General features: G+C 42.7%; 1 protein-coding gene across 5 annotated transcripts in view; it reads right to left on the bottom strand.

Moving 5' to 3' along the window:
• The window catches only part of ZNF280D (zinc finger protein 280D), a 3,097,091-nt gene that overhangs the window by 2,352,849 nt on the left and 724,318 nt on the right, over window positions 1–19,924 (bottom strand). For all 5 annotated transcript variants that reach the window (XM_044078966.1, XM_044078968.1, XM_044078970.1 and 2 more), the window contains exon 7: window positions 798–912. In XM_044078966.1, coding sequence (XP_043934901.1) covers window positions 798–912 — 115 coding nt within the window. The remainder of the gene's footprint in view (window positions 1–797; window positions 913–19,924) is intronic.

The raw sequence follows: 19,924 nt of genomic DNA, 5'->3' as shown, positions 1-19,924 counted from the left end.
AGATTTGACAGTTTCTGTAGTAGTGTTTGGCTTCTAGACAAAACAAGCACTAGGAGTAGAGGTCCTTTTAAGATATCTGCCTTCCACAGTCACACTTCCCTCTCCCAGTGGACATTAAAAAATCAAATACAAGAAAAAGAAGGTTCCTCCAATGGCTCAGTTGTCTGAATAAGAAGATAATAGTACAGTCAACAACTTCTCAGAGAACAGACTGACGGGAGCGAAGCTTCAGTGTTCAGACTGGCTGCAAGATAGTCTGAGGATTTTATGCTCGTACGCCCACGCACTTAGTATGCACACTGGATGTATGAGTGTATGGAAGGTTTTTGACTTTGGTAACCGGACGAATATCAGGTTACCTCAAACAGATAAACCATTAGTACTGGAATACTGCAACATCGACTTAAGAAAGGACATGATGTGTTCTAGGTCCAAGAAATTACTATTCAATATTCCAGCTCCTAATGACACAATGAAAAGCAAGGGAAGAGAAGAAATGTGACTGCACAGGCCTGGTTCTAAATTGTGATTCATTAACTACTTGAAACGTTGTCCATTAATTTGCTTTAACATACACTAAACCTAACCTACATCAAAACAACTACAGCTTACAGACTGGATTATACTAGCAGAAAAAAAGGAATGTTGTCTGCTTCAAAATTAGATTATTTTTACATGCCTCTCAAGAGGAAATAAAAATGTATAATAAAGCTGCGCATAGTTATTTTAATAATATTCCAATGGATACAGAAATTATGCATTTGTGCTAAAAGGTCTATTTTGAAATAAAACATTACCTGTTACAGTAAGAGTTGGCCCTGCAGCATACTGGGTCATTCCACTGCTATGTCTTAAACCATACATAACAGTTTGTGAGTTTGGTACAACTTGAGCTGAATTCATAATGTATCCCTAGAAGAGATGTACACAAATTTACTACACCATTTTCATAAGCAAATTAATTAATAGCTGCTATAAAATAATCTTACAAATGCACAGCATTCCACAATTGCAGATTGCAGATCACACATCTAAAACATCACAGTTTACTACTGCTTCCTCAATTTTACTCAATGACAGCTTGTTATGAAAGCAGCAGCTTTGAGAAATGGTCATGTGAGCATACTCATCACAGTTTCAGCTGTTTGAGTAAGATCACTGAAGTAGTGTTAATCATAACATGCAGGAGTTGCAACACAGGCTGAAGTCTGGTCATCCGGCCTGTCTTCCAGTGATCAAAGTCCTCCCTTGTGCAGTAAGGCATATGGTATAATGACAACTTGTGTCTTTAGGTTATTGTCTATTTTGTTTTATGTCAATAAGTTGGTCCATAACAAGTGTGTTTATTTAGCCTAATAAGGATGGAAATTCTGTCCCAACCTCAGGACAATGAGGGGTGGTGCCCATGTCCCTCCTGGACAGAGAAAGTCAGTATCAACTACCACAGACCCTTGCCTCTGCAAACTTCACTCACCTAACCACCAACAACTGAGGCAACTCTGGATAAATAGGGCTAGGCTTGAAGGGCTCTACGGCTGTTAGCCTAGCAACCTTCTATGAATCTATAAACCTAAGACAGGATCCATGACTGGAGGCATCTTCAAGAAAGGAAGAGAATCCCCCCCCCCCCCCCCCCCCAAAACAGACACAAAACAAGAAAAGTCAGAAGGTTGGAGGGAGGAAGCCTGTACATGGGGGTGTGTACAGCATGATGGGGAAGGTCTTCACCTCATACACAATGCAGAGTTTGATTCTGTCCTCAAGATATTGGGCTACACTTGGGCTTAGGGAGAGGTGGCTTAATGGTTAAGGTGCTTACCTTGCAAACAAAAGCTACAGGGTTTGATTCTCCCCACTGAATGAAAACTGGCAAGGCTTAAAATGACATGCATGGGCAGTTAGTCAAATAATCAGCTATGAACCTAAAAACAACATTTCACAGCTTGGGCATCTCCCACTAATGAGCTCTTGCCATGGAATAGCTCTACTTAAGGGGCTGAAGGTTTACACAAAGGTTAAAGTATCTACCTCACAGACACAAGGTTCGGGGTTTGATTTTCACCTTTGAAGAGAGTACTGGCCAGACTTAAAATGGCCCACAAGGGCAGCTAGCCAAATACTCAACCATGAACCTATGAACAGCAGCAGCAATTTTATTCACTCTATCTACCATTTTGATCAGTATGCTCACACAAATCTACTATGATCATTATAATGATTACCCCCCCTCCCCTACAGTAACAATCACAGTGTGTGGGAAGAGTTAAGAGTAAAACTGCTGACCAAAGAATTATGAGGAAGAAAGTACAGTTGTGCAAGCTGAATTTACCATAACAGTAGATATTCCAATGATCACTGCTACAGTAGCATTAGCTATATGGGTTACAACCTGTCAAGGATGTAACAGTCAGCCAGCATACAAAGCTTTAGAGTACCTTCTACTTCCCAGTCAGCTCGAGCTGAACTGACTGCACGACAAGTTTGGGCGAGAAGCCCTTCAGAGCTTTTCCTACTAGCAGACAGAGAGAGTGAGGCTGAATACAGAAAGGACAATGCTAAGAACAAAAAATAAATGCCCACACCCTGGCATAAAAAACACACCAAAAAACAAGAGGGATGGAGGGAGCGAGCAGCTACTGCAGCAGTGATATTTCGAACAGCGACTGTTATGACAAATTTAACTTATACATCTGAACTATGTTCATCACACTGACCACTGCTGCAGCAGCCTTACCTATATTTGTAGATTACCACAGCTAACTATAGTTGGGAGGTGAAAGGAGAAGAGTCCAGGAGCACCTGGAGAATGATCACAGAAAAGACTGATATGGCTCTAGAGAAAATCAAGCTTATTGTGCTTTGTAAAAGTATATACATATGACCAGATAGCAGCTTCTAGAATACTTCTAGACTCCAACCCTTTCCAAAAAGCCACAGATGAAGCCAAAGCCCTGGTAGAGTGGGCCTTGACCCTGCCTGGAACAGTTTTGTTACTGTGAGCATAACAAAAGGTAATATCTTGGACAACCATTTTATAACAGTCTGTTGTGACACAGGATGTCCCTTCTTACCTTCACATGAAATAAACAAATGACCTGAAGATCTGAAAGATTAAGTTCTGTCAGAAAAAAATTAATCAGTCAGCAAAGACTAGACAGTTCAGGCAACTCTGACCAATTTAATTGTACAAATGCATGTATATTTTGTAACTCCCCCTGTTATACTGCTTTTAGTATTGTTTATACTTTTTTGAGGGTATAAAGTGCCATGAAAAATCATTAAAACTACTTGTACAGCATTTATTCCAAAAACAAGTCTTAGTCCACAGGGTTGTGTCCATGAGCCTGTTTAATGAACTGCAGGAATGCACTGAGAAACTGGCAAAGAAGAGGTACAGACATGCAGTAGGTTTAGATAATTTATACTTTTGGCCTAACATGGATGTGCATGCTCACACACACACGCACAAACATCCACACACACACACATACATGCACATACAATCTATGTTAGCTCTAGTTTCAGATAGGCACAGTTCTTTAAGAAGTCATTAAGGAAGCATATTTGAAGATATTGGAAGTATTCATTCCCAGAAAGTATCCTGTGATCCAAGACGTGTGCATCCTGTGGTTTGACATGTACACTGCTGGGACATATTTCTGTTAACACATCTTTAAAACATTACTGAGGGAAAACAAAGGGTAGCCGGTTTTAAATGACATGCCCTGTCCTGCCAGATGAGTGTGTGTTTGTCTGGTTGCTTTCCTGCACCAATATGTGAAAGTAGATGTGTGGTACTGATGTAGTAATAGTTAAGGTTAAGCATAGAGTTAAGATCAATGTTTTGTACTGCAGTAAATCCTGTAGCATTTGTATGACTTAAGTAAAAAATGATATGCTGTTAAAGCTAACTGAAAAATGTTTTGATAAATTTAAGGCAGTTTAACCCACTGTTTAAGTTAAACAACTTAGGGAGAAAGGCATGTAAATTTAAGCCTGCCATTAACTTATATGTGAAAATATTTACTTACCTGAAAGTCCAGTTTCATATATTACATAAATACATACTTGAAACATTTGCTATTACTGATAGTTGTGTGGTATCTGCCTTATTACTATCTTATCTCAATCTGTATGTCAAATAAATAAGTAAATAAAATAATGGAACACTGTTTATAATGGTTGCCCTGCTTAATGGGTTTAGGGAGAGAACCTCTTTCATTCTGTACTCAGTTTTGCCTACCAATATAAGACGATATTTCTCAAGTTCATGAAAAGCAGCAGTCCTGCATTTGAAATTGCCTATGTGGGTGATGGCTTTGTTGAGTGTTAGACCACAATGGGTAGCTTACATGAAAAAAAAAAAAAAAAGTTGTGGAAAGTTGGGAACTGTTTTCTGTGTTGCAAAAATCCAATGAAAACTCATAATAAATGTGAATAGTGTGTACATGTCTGTCTGTGAGCCTTTGCTCAATTCATGTCTCAGACATTGGTGGACTGGATACCAGCCATTGACCAAAACTAGAAAAGTATGAGACTGCAGGATGCTTACCTTCATTGATACAACAATCCAGGGTAGCTTCAGTCCCACATTTACAGACATCTTGGATGTAGCACATCTTTAGATAACCCCCCTCCTTCATCAGAAATCAGGCTGTGGAAGCTAGTACTTTTCCAGAGTTAGGGATAGACAGTCCCTATAAACCTCCACAGATGTTGGGGTTCCTTCAAGACCTTTAGTAAGAGTAGTTCATAATAAGTTTTTTGTCCATAACTGTAAAGAACAAATCATTAGCATATATACAGACATAGTGAACCAGTTGACCATGTGCTCCCACTGGCAGTAGCTCAGCTGTGTCATAATGTGGTGGTGAGTGGGACAAATGTTGTGGCAGTTTGTTTGTCTGCACTGTACATGCTTTCATGATGCACCTTTGCATTCCTGTCTATTTTAAATAATTCAGGTGTGTCATTCCAATAAATGACAATTCTGTTGCTCAGCAATATTATGCTCAGATAACCATTTTGTGAGCTTTCTACACCGAAATGCAATATTTTGTGTGATATATCTGCAATCATATCCCATAAATTCATAACCTTAGTCTGCAGCCTAGTCTACTATTCGCAGATTTGTGAATCACTGCATATGCTATTGATCTCCATTTGCATACATCCAGGTACGTGGTTGTGTTTGTTGTATACTAGTGAGCATAAAAGACTTGCACTGGATTGGGCTCTGGTATGTGTCTTAGGCTATGCACTAACATTGCATAATTATGCACCATGTTTATGAATACTGCTACATGTTTGACAGCAACAAGTGAGACTACATTGCAGAAGTATTTTATTCATTTTCTTCATTGTCAAACAATGGAGTTGAACAGAGAAGATTGCTACATTTTGTGAGCAGAGGGAAAAAGGCTATATACAAATGAGCAGGGCAGTCACATGATCACTACTGAGTAATCATGGCTATGGCTTATTGAGAGGCACTGTAGTTGTATGAAAGCAACAAGTTAAAGTACATTAATGCAGCAGTTATTTAATTTATGTTCATCACAAACATTAGATGTGTACACAGAAGATGTCCACCTTACGGTGAGAGGCAGAGTATGTAGGGAAAATACATGATAGTTCTATGACCAGTGTTGAATGAATGTTTGGAGGCAGTATATACATCTAAGACCAACTAACTGAAATACATTTCTGTGGCCATGACTTGTTTCTGGTTTATTACAGCCAAATGTCAGAAGTTTGCACAGCAGACAACATCCCAGGCTGCTTTCTACATGAACTACAGAACGAACTGGCACCCCACCTAAGTACCATGTTCAATCATAGCCTCACTTCAGGCTTTGTTTCCAGTGAATGGCACACAGCAACGGTTATCCCACTCCACAAAGGGGGATCCACCACAGACCCCGGGAACTACTGCCCCATTAGCCTGACAAGCCTGGTCTTCAAGGCTATGGAACGCATCATCATGGAACTCAAAGAATGACACTGGTAATCTCCAAACTCTGGACCCTAACCATTCGAGTTTGTAAAAGGCAGATCATGTCTCCTAAACCTGAAAGACTTCTTTGAAGCAGTCACCAAAGCCGTAGATGAGGGTAAGGTGGTTCACACAGCCTATCTAGATCTCGCCAAGGCATTTGACACCATCCCCCACTCTGGAATTATAGATAAACGCACTAAACTAGGTATAAATCCCTATGTCACAAGATGGGTTGCCAACTGGCTCACTGACAGAACCCACAATGTGAAAGTAGCAGACTCTAAATCCAACTTCAGAGAAGTAGATACCAATCATTAGAGGACTAGGACTGAACCCTGTGGTACTCCCACTTGTTACTGGTCTGAAGTACAGACTAACACAGAAGGTCTTTGGCTAACAAAGTTCACAGATGACTGCAAACTAGGAGCCATAATCAAAACTCCTAACGATGTGGACATCCTACAAAAGGGCCTCACTAAGACAGATGCCTAGTGTCAAAGCCATGGCCTCAAGCTCAATGCCAAAAAGGGCACTGTCATCCCTTTTGGTAAAAACTCTGTACCCAAGAACTACCACATAGGCGGTAGTCTACTTAACACGGAAAGTGTGATAAGAGACCTTGGGACACAGGTGGACAGCAGTCTCTCCTTTGATAATCACATCACCACAGTAGTCAGGAAATCCTGCTACGTGGTACACCTCATCACAAAAGGTTTCTCATCCAGGAAAAGAGGTTATTGTTCCCCTCTACTCATCACTCATTAGACCTATTATAGAGTACAACTCCCCTTTTGGTATCTACCTCACAAGACATCTACAACAACTGAAAAGGCAGCAGAAATACCTCACAAAGAGGATTACCCGCCTCAAACAGATGCCCTACACAGACCGTCTCAAAAAACTCCAGCTTTACTCTGTCGCATATCGCCTACTCAGCAGCGATCTCTGCCTAACATACAAAGCTATGTCAAACCCAGAGCTGTTGGACATGCTCCACTTAAAGAAATCCCAATCCCGCTGAGCTACACACTCTAGGGACCTAAACCTTGTCATCACAATAAACAGAACATGCTGGAGGGATAGATTCCTGTCCCAGAGACTTCCCATACTCTGGAACAAACTACCTATCTGTATCAAACAAAGCTCCTCATTAGCACTCTTCAAGAAAAATCTTGACGATTGGATGGGAGCTAGGAAATTCACCTCGGGCATCACTTCTGTGGCTCTGCTTGACAGGGGCATAGGAAAATAATTTTCTTGGGTGGCAAAAGCTAGGGTACCGTTTGGCTAGGCTTATATAAGCCCTAGGGCCAATAGCCTAGTACCTACCTATGAACCTATGGTATGCAGTATCCATTCTCCTTAATGTTTAGGTTCAGGAAAGAAAACTGGGAGATGGATAGTTTGGCTTTAAGTCATAAAAGTAGGACTAGTTCTCAAAGAAATCTTGTCCCCATAGAAAATAGGACAGGACTGACTCATCATACGATCCTGCAACTCAAGATACCCTTCCTGTAGTGGACAGAGCAATCAGTAAAACTATTTTCCATGTTAAGAACCTCAAATCAAACAGATTAGCTGAATCAAATGGAGCATGTATCAGCTTCTCTAACATAAAATTAAGATCCCAAGAAGAGGCCACCAGTTTTCTCAGCAGGCCTCATAACATAAGACTGCACTGAAAGAGAAGGATCCATGGGCAGACAGTGAAACTGCTTATAAATTAACCTTGATAGAGGAATAAGACAGGCCATAGGATAGTAACTCACACAAATATTGTAAAACCAAAGAACTAGCCCTGAATGGGTGCTGATTACGCTGTTGGCACCACCTAGAAAACAGAATGTAGGATACTTTTAAAGTGAAATTTTGCCATGAAGCTACATCCCAAGCAAACATGGTTGGATCCCAAAGTGGGTATGACCCGTTTCCCCTTACCTATTGGAGCACCACATGACTATGGTAATCTCTGTAGCCACTTAAAATCCTGGAGACCAAGGACGGTTCAGAGACTAACACTTTGATCAGGGCAAGCTTCTCCTTGAAATTTATGGGTTTGTGTCTGTCCCTGGTGTCCCACACCCCTGCACTTTTATCCCTCCCAAAACTGCTCCCCAATCAAAGTCAGAAACATCTGTGATGACTGACTGATTTGGAGCAGGGAGGGAGAAGGGGAGACCTAGACTTAAAAATATCTGTTGTCTCCACCAAAAGATTTCTCTTTTGACAAATCCAAGCAATGGGATTTAAATAGATAAAGGGTGCTGATGCTGGCACCAAAGAGATTTCAGACACCACTGTATCTTTCTCACGTGGAGTCTTCCCAGGTGTATCATGAGAATCATAGTTGCCATGAGACCCACATTCTAGAGGTATTTCCATGCAGTGACTGATGTCTGAGTGGAAAACCATACAAATCAATCTAAATAAAGATCTGATTTATCCTGTAGAAAAAAAAAGCTCTTTGAACTGATGTACCTAGAAGTCAAGAAAGACTTTTGAATGTTCTCTGCTTGTCTAAGACATCTCTCACCCAAGAAAGAGACTTGAAAAAAAACCCTGTAAATTCAAGTAAGCTATCTAACTTTGGAAACGTGTGGTTATCCTACAGTCTGCAATGAGCTACAACTGGAGCTAGCCACTTTGTGATCACTCTTGGTGTAGTGGATAGTCCAAAGGGTGAGGCAGAGAACTGATAATGCGATCCAGACATGCACAAAACCTTAAGAAATGTCTGAAGTCTGGATGAATATGGATGTGATAAGCATCATTTAAGTCTAATGTTACCAGGAAACTTGAACGAGGGAAAAAGTTAACAGATTGCGAAGAGATGTCATTTTGAATTTGGGCACCGTCACAAACGGATTTAGGAAAGAAAGATCTATGAATGGTCTTCAACTACTTTCTTTATTTAGCAATAGGAGCATACTTGAATAAAAACCCTTCCCCACATGGGAAGGAGGAATTGTTTTTTTCAATTCTTGGGACAGCTTGTGATGAAGAAGAGGTGGTAACAAGAGTCGGAGGATGAGAATAACCCCTGGAAAGGAGGAATTTCCTCCCACTGCCATATTTAATCTTGATGAAAGATTTTCAGAACCAATTTGTCTGAAAATCTGTTGCCAGAGAAAGAAATTACATTCAGACTTTCTAGAAGAAAGAAATGGAGCAGGATGGGAGAGGGATCACAAGATCTCCTGAAGAGTCATTTAGACTTGTCGGATTCTCCTTGGTTTTGTGAGGTTAGACACCAAACTTTGGAATCTCCTTGCCACTTCTTCTCAAACATCTGCTGATTTGAATCTTGTTGAGACTGTTTAGTCTGTTTTTTGCCAAAACTGAATGAGAAGAAAAATCCCTTTGGACAACTTGGAAAAGCAGAGCTGAAAAATCTTGAGAGCTTTCCCTGATCAGCTTTCCCCTTCCACAGCACTTGTTGATCGCTTCTGCAGCAAAGGTGGCAAACACTACATCTCTATACAAGGGAAAATTTAAAATCTTATTTTTAACATCTGGGAGGTTTTGAGAATGTAGCCATGCAAACCTCAAAACAGTACCGGCCAAAGCCCTGGAAGAAGTATTAGAGTCATACATAAATTGCAAACAATGAAGAGGGACCTCTGCAACAGAAGAAACTAAGTAATTTAAAGCAGACTTTCCCTCACATGAAGAAAAGGCAGATAAAACATTCCTCGTGCTTGCTTTCACAATTTGTCAGAACAAACTAACACAGGAGCCTGAAAATTCAAAATTCTAAAAAATCAATGTAATATACACTTTTTTCCTCCATACCTATTAATAACTTTCCCAGTGCTTAACAGCAGTGGGATCAATGAAAACCACAGCTGCTGGGTCAGGTTTGGAAGTTGTGTATAAAAATTTAAAAGGCTGAGAACTTTATACATCCTATCTACCTTTTTTGGGCATCTAGCTGGCTATCAGGAAAACTGCAGTCAACAACACACATTTATTTACCTATCTTTGGTTACCAGGAAAGTCCAACAGGATAATATCCATTTTCGGATCTACTTTATATTATTGAAAAACCACTTGCGTGAAATTCACAACGTCGAGACCACTTTGCCAAAACTGCATGTTATCGAACACCAGTAACATCGGAATTTCACTTCGGGGAAACAAACCACTTGTCCACCAACACATCAAAAACAAACCAAAGCAAATCAAGCCACCTAAGGGCGGGCTTCGCCCCTGCATCCCCCCACACCCCCCCAACTAAATATACCAACTCCAATATCGTAACAGTAGACAAGAGGGCAAAGTTCACCATGGTGGCTCAGTGGTTCATTTACCAGAGTGAAACTGCGATGTTCTGGGTGTTCGATAACATGCCACTTCTAGAAAGTGGTCTTGGCATTGTGAACTTCGCGTAAGTGGCTTTTCGACAATGTAAAGTAGATCTCCATTTTCTGCAGAAGCTCAGGGAGAAAAGCTCCATTTGCTTACATTGTATTACACTTGGTTACATTTTTATTTACATTTATACACTTACAACAGTTATATTTACACATTCTAAGATTTTGCAGAGGTAGAAGTTACTAAAAACGGGTCTATATTATTTCTTCGACAGCTTAGGTTGTCGAATGCTCAATGACTGACACCTAAATGTCTAAGTTTCAAAATCACGAACGGCCATATAAGCAATTCTTTCCTCGGGAAAGAATTCACTTGGCCGTTATCGGGGAGTTGTCTTTTCCCCAATGTAGATCGATCTCGAAGTAGGTATATTTAGTTGGGGGGGGCACAGCCCCCCCACATCGAGGGGTGTGGGGGGCAAAGCCCCACACTATATTTAGGTTGAAAAGTTAATTTTATTTCTGGATGGCCTAGCAAATTCTTTCCCAAGGAAAGAATTTGTTTATATGGCCGTTCAAGATTATGAAACTTTGATGCTTAGGTGTCTATCATTAAGCATTCGACAACCTAAGCTGTCGAAGAAATAATATAGACCCCTAAAAACAAAGCCCGCATGCAGGTTAGTGTAATGTACAGGCAACAGTTAGGAATAAAAATTGTTTTGTTATTTCAGTGAGAGTATTCTGTTTAAAAAGGGTATTTGGAGAGTATCATACAGTGACCCCAAAGTCTTAACCATGTGATGAGCATGTGCAGGACCAGGATTTGTTAAGATGTTGTTTAAGCAGCAGTTAAACTACTGAGTTTGTCTGGGACTTTTAACTGTGTGGGCATACAATTCCAGAGTTTATCAATGTAGTGGGAATACAGCAAGTCTCCAGCAACATTATTTGCCTTATCTATGGAGTAGTAAGAATTTGTTACTAAGACAGAGGTCCCTTTGTTGGACAGTAGGGCAGTCATTTTTTTTTTAGTGCAAGGCATTTTTCTGGCTAATGAATGAGTTTGTGTGCTGTAGCTAGTTGTCAATATGAATTGTCTAAAGCAGACAGACTAGGAGGAACATGTGCAGGTTCTAGAAAATCCTTCTGTAGCAACTCATACTATTTTCTGAGGGAATGAGAACCTCAGTGTTCTCCCACTGTAAACACTGGCACGTTACAGCAATCTCAAAAAAAGGAACCCCTCAATAAGAAGAATCAAAAACTTAACTCTCGTTTAAGTCTGAATCAGAAATCTAATGAGAAAAAAACTTGTATCCATTCCTGCATCTTCTTGTTCAGATTCAGAATCTTGAATCTCCTCAGGAAAAGCGGAATCCCTCCTTTTTTCAGAAACTTTACAAGAATAATCAATATCAGGAATTAAACCTTGGATCAGCCAGAATAAACTACTCCTGTCCAAAGAAATGTGAAGAGGAGCAGATACAGGCTTAGTTTTCTCTTTCTTTCTGTTTTTTTTATTTTATTTTTTTAAGGAAGGGAAGGGGGGGGGGGCAACTGCATTACTAATGGCAAAAGCAGCTTCCCCAGGAATGGGCACAGCATTCTGATGCAAAAGGGAAACCTTACCTGTTTCCTCTCCTAATCGACAAGAGTGGCTCTCCCTTTCCCACTGATAGGACCCTAACAGCCATAGAGGACATGGCTAATCCGCTGTAGGTGCTACACCAAAGGGATCCAGGGTAAAAGATGAGCAAGCAGTTACCCACATGTGGCTGAGGCAAACTGCTAGCCTGTTGTGGTGGCAAAGGCTGTTTGCTTAACTTTTTGTTCTGTGGCTGGAAGGATGACTGGCCGTAGGACCAGTAGTCTGTTCCACGGTCAAGGCAAAAATGGTGCTATTTTCCAGGTGAACACAACGAAATTGCTGGTAAACACTACCAGCCCAGAGTTACCTTTTTTTAGCTGAAAACACTCAAACACTGCTCCAGCCCGACAAAAGAAAAAAAGAATTTCTCCACAGAAAAATCGCCTCACAACAAGAGGCTTTTAATGGTTCGATTCTCGGCTAGAGCATCTTCTGTGCGGAGTCTGCATGCCCCCCCTGCGATAAACTAAACTTTAAAAAAAGACATGCAGGTAGGTACGCGAGTGTGTGCGCGCCTTTTCTGAAAGCTGAGCGCTGGGCTGGCAACTCAACACAGTAAAATCTACTGCCAATCATAAGCAGACTGGTGATACGCTGTGGCAACCCCTAACCGGGAAAAGCCGAAAGACTTTATATTACAGTACTTTTAAACAGAGAGAGAGAGAAAATGAGTACTCCTTTTAAAAGTATGTCACAGTCTCGAGACCGTCCATTAATACAACACTACTAGCTTTAAAATAACTTTCTCAAACAGGAAAGTAATAAATCAGCAAAATTAAGAAAAAAATAAGTTATGTACTCATCATAACGTTCCATCTGAGTAGTTGTACTTAATTTTCTGCAACCTGTGGGTATTCGGATCCATATCGGATCAGAGCCAGCTACATTTTATCAAGCATCTGCTCCAAGCTCCCCCCCTTACCCATAATCCCTCACCTCTCCTACCTTCCCTCAGATCGAGTTTGCCACTAACCAAACTATTAGCAACTCAATAACGTTAACCTAGAACAGGTTTGGGGGAAGGAGGGAGGGACTGTTGCAGAAAATGAAGTATAACTACTCAGATGGAACGTTATGCTGACTACATAACTTCTTTACCTGAAGTAGTTAACTTCATTTATCTGCAACCTGTGGGACAGAGACCCCAGCTACCAAAACTCCTGGGAGGCCCTCATGGAAGGATATTCCTGAGCACCGCAGAGCCAAAGGATGCTCTCCCTCTAGAGATCAAATCCAACTTACAATGAGAGATGAATGTATGTGACCTTGCCCAGGTTGCTGCTGCACAGATATCACCCAGAGAAACCCTAGACCAAACAGCAGCAGAAGTTGCCATAAATCTGGTGGAATGGGCTTTAATAGGACCGGGTGGGGATAGGCCTCTATCCCTACAGACTTACATTGTTATACTTTGTGTAATCCACCTGGTTAAGGAGACCTTGGAAATGGCCTTGCCCAAAAAGGTCTAGAAAAGGACACAAACATAATTGGTCAGACTTACGAAATTGCTTAGTCCTGTGTAGATAGAAACAAAGCTGTCTATGAATATCTAGCAAGTCCAGCTTATATTCACCCTTGTTCTGGAAATTTGGAAAGAACACAGGCAGATTAATCATCTGATTAACACTAGATTCAGAAGCCACGTTCGGTAAGAAAAAAAGGGAACATGGCAGACCAAGCTTGGATCTCAAGAACCCTGTCAGTCTAAGTAATGGCTACTAAAAAGGCAGTCTTCCAGGACAGAAATTGTAAGTTTACTGACGCTGCTGGTTCAAAAGGGGGTGCCACCAATGCCCGCAGAACTAGAGTAAGGTCCCAAGGGGGGACAGAATTCTTAACCGGGGGACGCAAGACAAAAGTACCTTTTAGAAAGGCCTTAAACTCCAAGACTGCAGGAACCAGGGCAGTAAATGGATCTATGTTTCTCTGAGAAGCCCAAATAGAGAAGCGTTTCCATTTGCTGCAGTAAACCTTCCTAGTGGAAGCTTGGAGGGATGCCACCAGAATACTCTTTACCAAAGATGATAAACCGGGAGTCCTAGCGATCAGGGGAACTGGAGGAATTAATGCTGTCAGCTTGAGGCTGTCCAGGTCGGGCGGACTGATGCCCGAGGGATGGGATACGAGATCCGGGCAGGGATCCAGAATCCGTGGAGGAGTTAGAGCATGAGACCAGAGGAAGGGGAACCACACTTGACGCAGCCAGAAAGTACAGTTTTGTACCCACCATAAATGTAGATGTTCGAGTGTATACCCTGCTGCAGTCATCACACTTGGGTTATCCTGTCGTCAGGTGGTCCCGCAGTCGGCCTGAATTCCAAAGTCTTGGTCCGGCGTCGGTTGCTGTCACTTCTTCCCTGACGTCAGTGCGCTAGGGGTATATAAGAGGCATTCAACGCCATTTTCTTCAGTTTTTCTTGCCCCAGATGTCAGATGCCCCCCCAAAAGGTGGTCAGTAGATAGTACCAATAATAAAAGTTTAGCACAAACAAAACATCCCTCCAGTTATAAGCAAATACACCACAAAGGTTGTATCAGATTTTAAGGTATTGAAAAGGTTTCAGTTAGGTTAGAGGGGATGGAGGGAGGGTAACCTGGACTGCAGCAGGGTATACACTCGAGCATCTACATTTATGGTACGTACAAAACTGCACTATGTTCATCGTGTTACCCTGCTGCAGTCATCACACTTGGGTTGAATCCCAAAGCTAAGGATGGGAGGTGGAGTCAAACAGGGTCAAAGGAAGCTAGAAGACCCTGCAAAACTGCAGTGGCAAAGCCAGCTCTAGACTTAGAGTAAAGTGATAAGTGATATTGTCTGGTGAAGGTGTGTACTGTAGATGTAGCTGCTGCCCTGGTGGTGGGGCCTTATGCTAGCAGGAACTGGTTTTCCACGATGGGTGTAGCAAAACGTATGCAATGTCCTATCCATTTGGAAATGGTCTGTTTTGAGATAGCCTTTCCTTGTGATGCTGTAGCACAGGATACAAAAAGTTGGTCAGATTTTCTGAAAACCTTAGTTTTATCCAAGTAGTAACGTAGTTGCCTGTGAATGTCCAAGGAGTGCAGGAGTCTTTCTCCTTTGTTCTCCGGATTTGGGAAGAAGGTGGGTAAATGGATAGCTTGATTTAGAGCCACACTGGATAACACCTTTGGCATAAAGGAGGGGTTAGTTCATAGAGAAACTCTGTCTTGATGAAAAATGAGGAAAGGCTCTACTGCCATTAGTGCCTGTAGCTCTGAGACTCTTCTGGCTGAAGTAATTGCTAGCAGCAGGGCAGTCTTCCATGATATAAACTTTAAATCAGCTGAGAAAGTTGGCTCAAAAGGTGGCAGCATAAGTTTTTCCAGAACAAAGTTGAGGTCCCAAGTTGGTGTTGGTGCTGTCCTGTGAGGCCTAATGTTTTTGGCCCCTCTGAGGTACTGCCTTAGAAGAGGATGTGAAAATAAAGGAGGATCCGTGTTGTAGTGAGCTGAAATAGCTGAGGCGTGGATTTTAATAGATGAAAAAGAAAGTCCTTTGTGTAACATCTCAGTTAAATATTGTAGAATCTGAGGTATGTTCGGCTCAAGGGAATTTTGGCCTTTAGCTTGGTTCCAGGTGCAAAATCTTTTCCATTTGTCTGAGTAGGTTTTCCTGGTGCTGGGCCTCCTGGCCTCCAGAATGACACCCATAACAGATTGTGAAAGAGGAGCTGGCTGGTTCCTTAAGTGATTTGCCATGCAGCCAAATTTAAGGTTTTGAGCTGGCTGTGTAGAATCTGACTGTCTTGCTGTGTGAGCAGATGAGGAATTTGTGGTAAAATCCATGGTGGGTCGTGGACCATGTTCCTTAGTAGTGGGTGCCAGTGCCGGCGTGGCCAGTCTGGGGCAATGAGTATCATTCGGGGTCTCTCCATCCTGACTTTCAGCAACACCTTTGTGAGAAGGGGCAATGGAGGAAAGGCATATACTGTCAGCGTTTTCCAACTGAATGAGAGTGCGTCCACTTTCCAAGCTGGATGGTGAAATGCCCTGGTGCAAAATTTTGATAGTTGATAGTTTTGGGGGTTGGCAAACAGATCTATGTCTGGGCGCCCCCATTTCTGAGTTATCATTGCGAATACTTGTGGATCGTTTCCACTCGTGGGGATCCATGATGTTCCTGTTTAGGTCGTCTGCCAATGTGTTCTTTTTTTCTGGCAGGAATTGAGCTTGTAATTGAACTTGGTAAGCCAGTGCTGTGTTCCACAAGGTCATTGCTTGCCTGCATAGAGGATAGGAGTGTGTACCACCTTGCTTATGTACCACATTGCTGTGGTGTTGTCTGTCCTTATTATAAGCTGTCCAGGATGTAAGAGGTCCTTGAAGGCTGTCAGAGCATTCTGTACAGCTGACATTTCTTTTTGATTGATGTGCAGATTTCTTTGATCTGCAGTCCATATGCCTTGAATGCACTGTCCTGCCATGTGTGCCCCCCAGGCATAGTCGGATGCATCTGTTGTCATAGTCTGCCTGGCTGGGGGTAAGGTGAAAGGCTGACCCTTGTTGAGTGACATGCCTGTGACCACCACAGAAACTCCTGATGAAGGCAGGGAATGAGAGGTATCATTGTTTCCAAGCTGTGGCTGTGTTGAGTCCATACGCTTTTCAGGTGCCATTGTAATTTCCTCATATGCAGTTTTGCAAATGGTATTAGTAGTATGCAAGATGCCATGAAGCCCAGGGCCTGCAGTATTTTTCTTGCAGGGAGTTGGACCTTTGTTGCCATTATTTTGAAGTATTGAGTTAGTTGTAGTTGTTTGTCTGGCGTCAGATAAGCCATCTGGGCCGTTGTATTCAAGCTGGCACCCAGGAATGTTATATTTTGTGAGGGCACTAGTTTTGATTTCTTTTCGTTTACTGTGTACCCTAGGCAACTTAGAAGGTGTTTTACAAAAGCCAGATGTTGTAAGAGAATGTCCTTGCTTTCTGCTTGGATGAGGCAGTCATCCAGGTATGGGTATATTTGAATTCCTCTTTGTCTGCAGTATGCAATTACTGGTGCCAGGCATTTTGTGAAGACCCTGGGCGCAGTAGATAAGCCAAAGGGCAGTGCAGAGAATTGGTAATGGGTTGAACCTGCCATGAAATGGAGGTATCTTCTGCAATTTTGTCTGATAGGGACATGCAGGTATGCCTCCTTGAGTTCCAACGTTACTAGCCAAGCTTTCTTGCCCAACATGGGAAGAAGCTGCTGTAGTGTTAGCATCTTGAATTTGGGTACTTGCAAGAAGGTGTTTAGAATCGAAAGGTCCAGAATGGGTCTCCAAGCATTGTCCTTTCTGGGGACTAGAAAGAGCCTTGAGTAAAATCCTTGGCCTTGCTCCTGTGTAGGTACCAGTTGAATGGCTCTCATGTCCATGAGAGCTGTAATTTGTTTTTGTGCCTCTGCCCATTGATTTTGTGGCAGGTTTGGCATTCCTTTTATCCTTGGCACGGTGTGGAAATGGAATCTGTATCCTTGTGAGATAATGTCTAGGACCCATTTGTCCTTTGTGATGATGCGCCAGTTGTCTGCAAAAAGTGCTAATTTTCCTCCCAAGAGAGCTGCCAAGAGAGCTTTGCTTGGCAGTTTGAGGTTTAAGTCATTGTGTTTGTCTTCTATTAGTTTGGGAACTGTCTTCTCCTCCCTTCTGTGTTGCAGTGCCCCATTGGCGATGTTTGTAAGGGATTTGTGCTTGACCTCTGCCCCTTGGGCATCTGTATTTACCCCTCTGTGGTCTGTCAGAAGCTGGAAAGGACCAATTTTTTGTTGGCCAATTTCTGCTGAAGTGTGGAGGTTGTACCTGTAAGAAATCTTTGATCGTCTGCATAGATTTTGCCTAATTCTCCATTTTCTTTAAAACCTCTTCTGCTTTAACTCCAAATAAAACATCCTGCTGTAAGGGTGCATCTAGTAACTTTGCTTTAATATGATCAGGCAGAGTTTGTTCCTTTAACCAAGCATGCCTACGTATGACCGACCCAGTAACAGCTGCTCTACAGGAAACTTCCAAGGAATCAAATCCACATTGTCAAGTATGTTTGCCCACCTGTTCAGCTGCATGCAACAGACCCTGCATTTCCTTGAATTCAGACCGTTGAGGATGCGTGCTCATTTTTTGTTTTATTTGAGACATTAGGAATTGCTGGTATTTCAGCATGTGAAACTGACAATTTAGTGCTCTCATAGCTACAGTAGCTGAGGTGTAAACCTTCTTCCCCCACCTATCTAGTGCTCTGGAGTCCCTTTCAGAGGGTACAGGATTTTTAGCCATAGAAGCCTTAGCTCCTTTGGGACCCTGGGAGATTGTCTCTGGGTCAGCAACAGGGCTTTTGTAAAGGAATTTGTGTGAGTCAGGCACTCTATAATATCTGTCTGGTTTGGCTGGAGCAGGAGGCAGAGAATCTGGATTTAGACTAGATTCCAAGTAAACATCATCCACAATGTCTAAAACTGGAGGGATAGCAAGTGGTCTGTGCTGGGGGAGTAAAAGAAACTCTCGGAGCCTTTTCTTTGAGTCGGAGTAGTCCTGATCTTCCCAGTGGAAATGTTCCCTCATGGTATGTAAGATTTCCCCAAAGGAATAGTCTTCAGGGTGAGAAGCTGAGGGAATGGAATCTTCAGCATCAGAATCTTCATAAGGGGGAAAGGAGTAATCCTGTTCCTCAGAGGAGCCTGAAGAAATAGACACTTGATCAGAGGAGGCATAATCCTCCTCTTGTCTAGGCCTTTTGTCTGGGGGGGGGGGGGGGTTGGGAACCCCTGATTAAAGAATTCAAATCTTCAGCCATTTTAAGCATCTGTTTCTTAGGCATGGGGCCTTGAACTGGAGACTGATGTGCAGTCTTTTTTGGTTTTAGAGGAGTCTTAAGCTTAGCATAAGATTTTATGGTGAGAGTAGTCGGTCTGATGACACCTTCTGAAACCGAAGGTGTTTCCACAACACCGGCTTCTCCTTCTGTAATGTCGTCGGTAGGGCCTAAAGAAAATGGCTGCGTCGGCCTAGAACTCTCTGCTTGAGAATCCGAAGCGGTCTGGGGGGGGGGTTGCAATTCTGCGGTCGCCAGGGGCTGCATAGGCGCCTCACTGAAAACCGGAGACCAGCCCAGCCGAGGCCTCGGAGTCTGGCTTGGATCTAGGCTGCCTGTCCTTATCTTTGCGTTTTTTTCTGCACGCCGGTAGTCGGTTGCTCTGGCGGCATAGTGTAATTAAATTTCCTACCGAACTTGTGTCGCGCGAAATCAAAGCGTCGCTTGATAGTTCGCTTATTGAACCTAGCACAAAACAGACAACCAGTGACGTCGTGGTCTGGGCCTAGGCAAGGTATACAATAAGAATGAAAGTCCTTAAGAGGTATTTGCTTCCCACAAGAAATGCAATTGTTAACTTTTTCTGACATCGGACTGAGGCAAGAAAAGGTTCCCCAACGGGGTACTTAGCTTTGAAGACTTCGGACTGAAATTCGATTAGAAAAATCTCAGGAGTCGGCCGACCGGCACTTGCGAACTGCTTCTGCTTTGGGTACCCCACGGGAAGAAAAACTGAAGAAAATGGTGTTGGATGTCTCTTATATACCCCTGGCGCACTGACGTCAGGGAAGAAGCGATAGCAACAGACGCCGGACCAAGACTTTGGAATTCAAGCCGACTGCGGGACCGCCTGACGACAGGATAACCCAAGTGTGATGACTGCAGCAGGGTAACACGATGAACATCGGGGCGATGAGGATCGCTTTGTACCCCAGTCGGTATGCTTTCTGAAGAAACTTCGGAATTAGAGGTAGCGGGGGATAGGCATACAGTAACCCAGGAGGCCAAGCATGGACTAGAGCGTCTCTGGGGGAGTCCCCTGGGGAGGGGATTAGATCGAAGAACTGGCTGCACTTCGCGTTGGAAGGAGATGCGAAGAGATCACAGCAAGGGTGACCCCACGCTAGGAAGACCTACTCCACTATTGAC

This window comes from Protopterus annectens, chromosome 7.part1, assembly GCF_019279795.1.
Source record: "Protopterus annectens isolate FY-2018-M chromosome 7.part1, PAN1.0, whole genome shotgun sequence".
Taxonomy (NCBI): domain Eukaryota; kingdom Metazoa; phylum Chordata; order Ceratodontiformes; family Protopteridae; genus Protopterus; species Protopterus annectens.
This window is presented reverse-complemented; position numbering and strand designations above follow the sequence as displayed.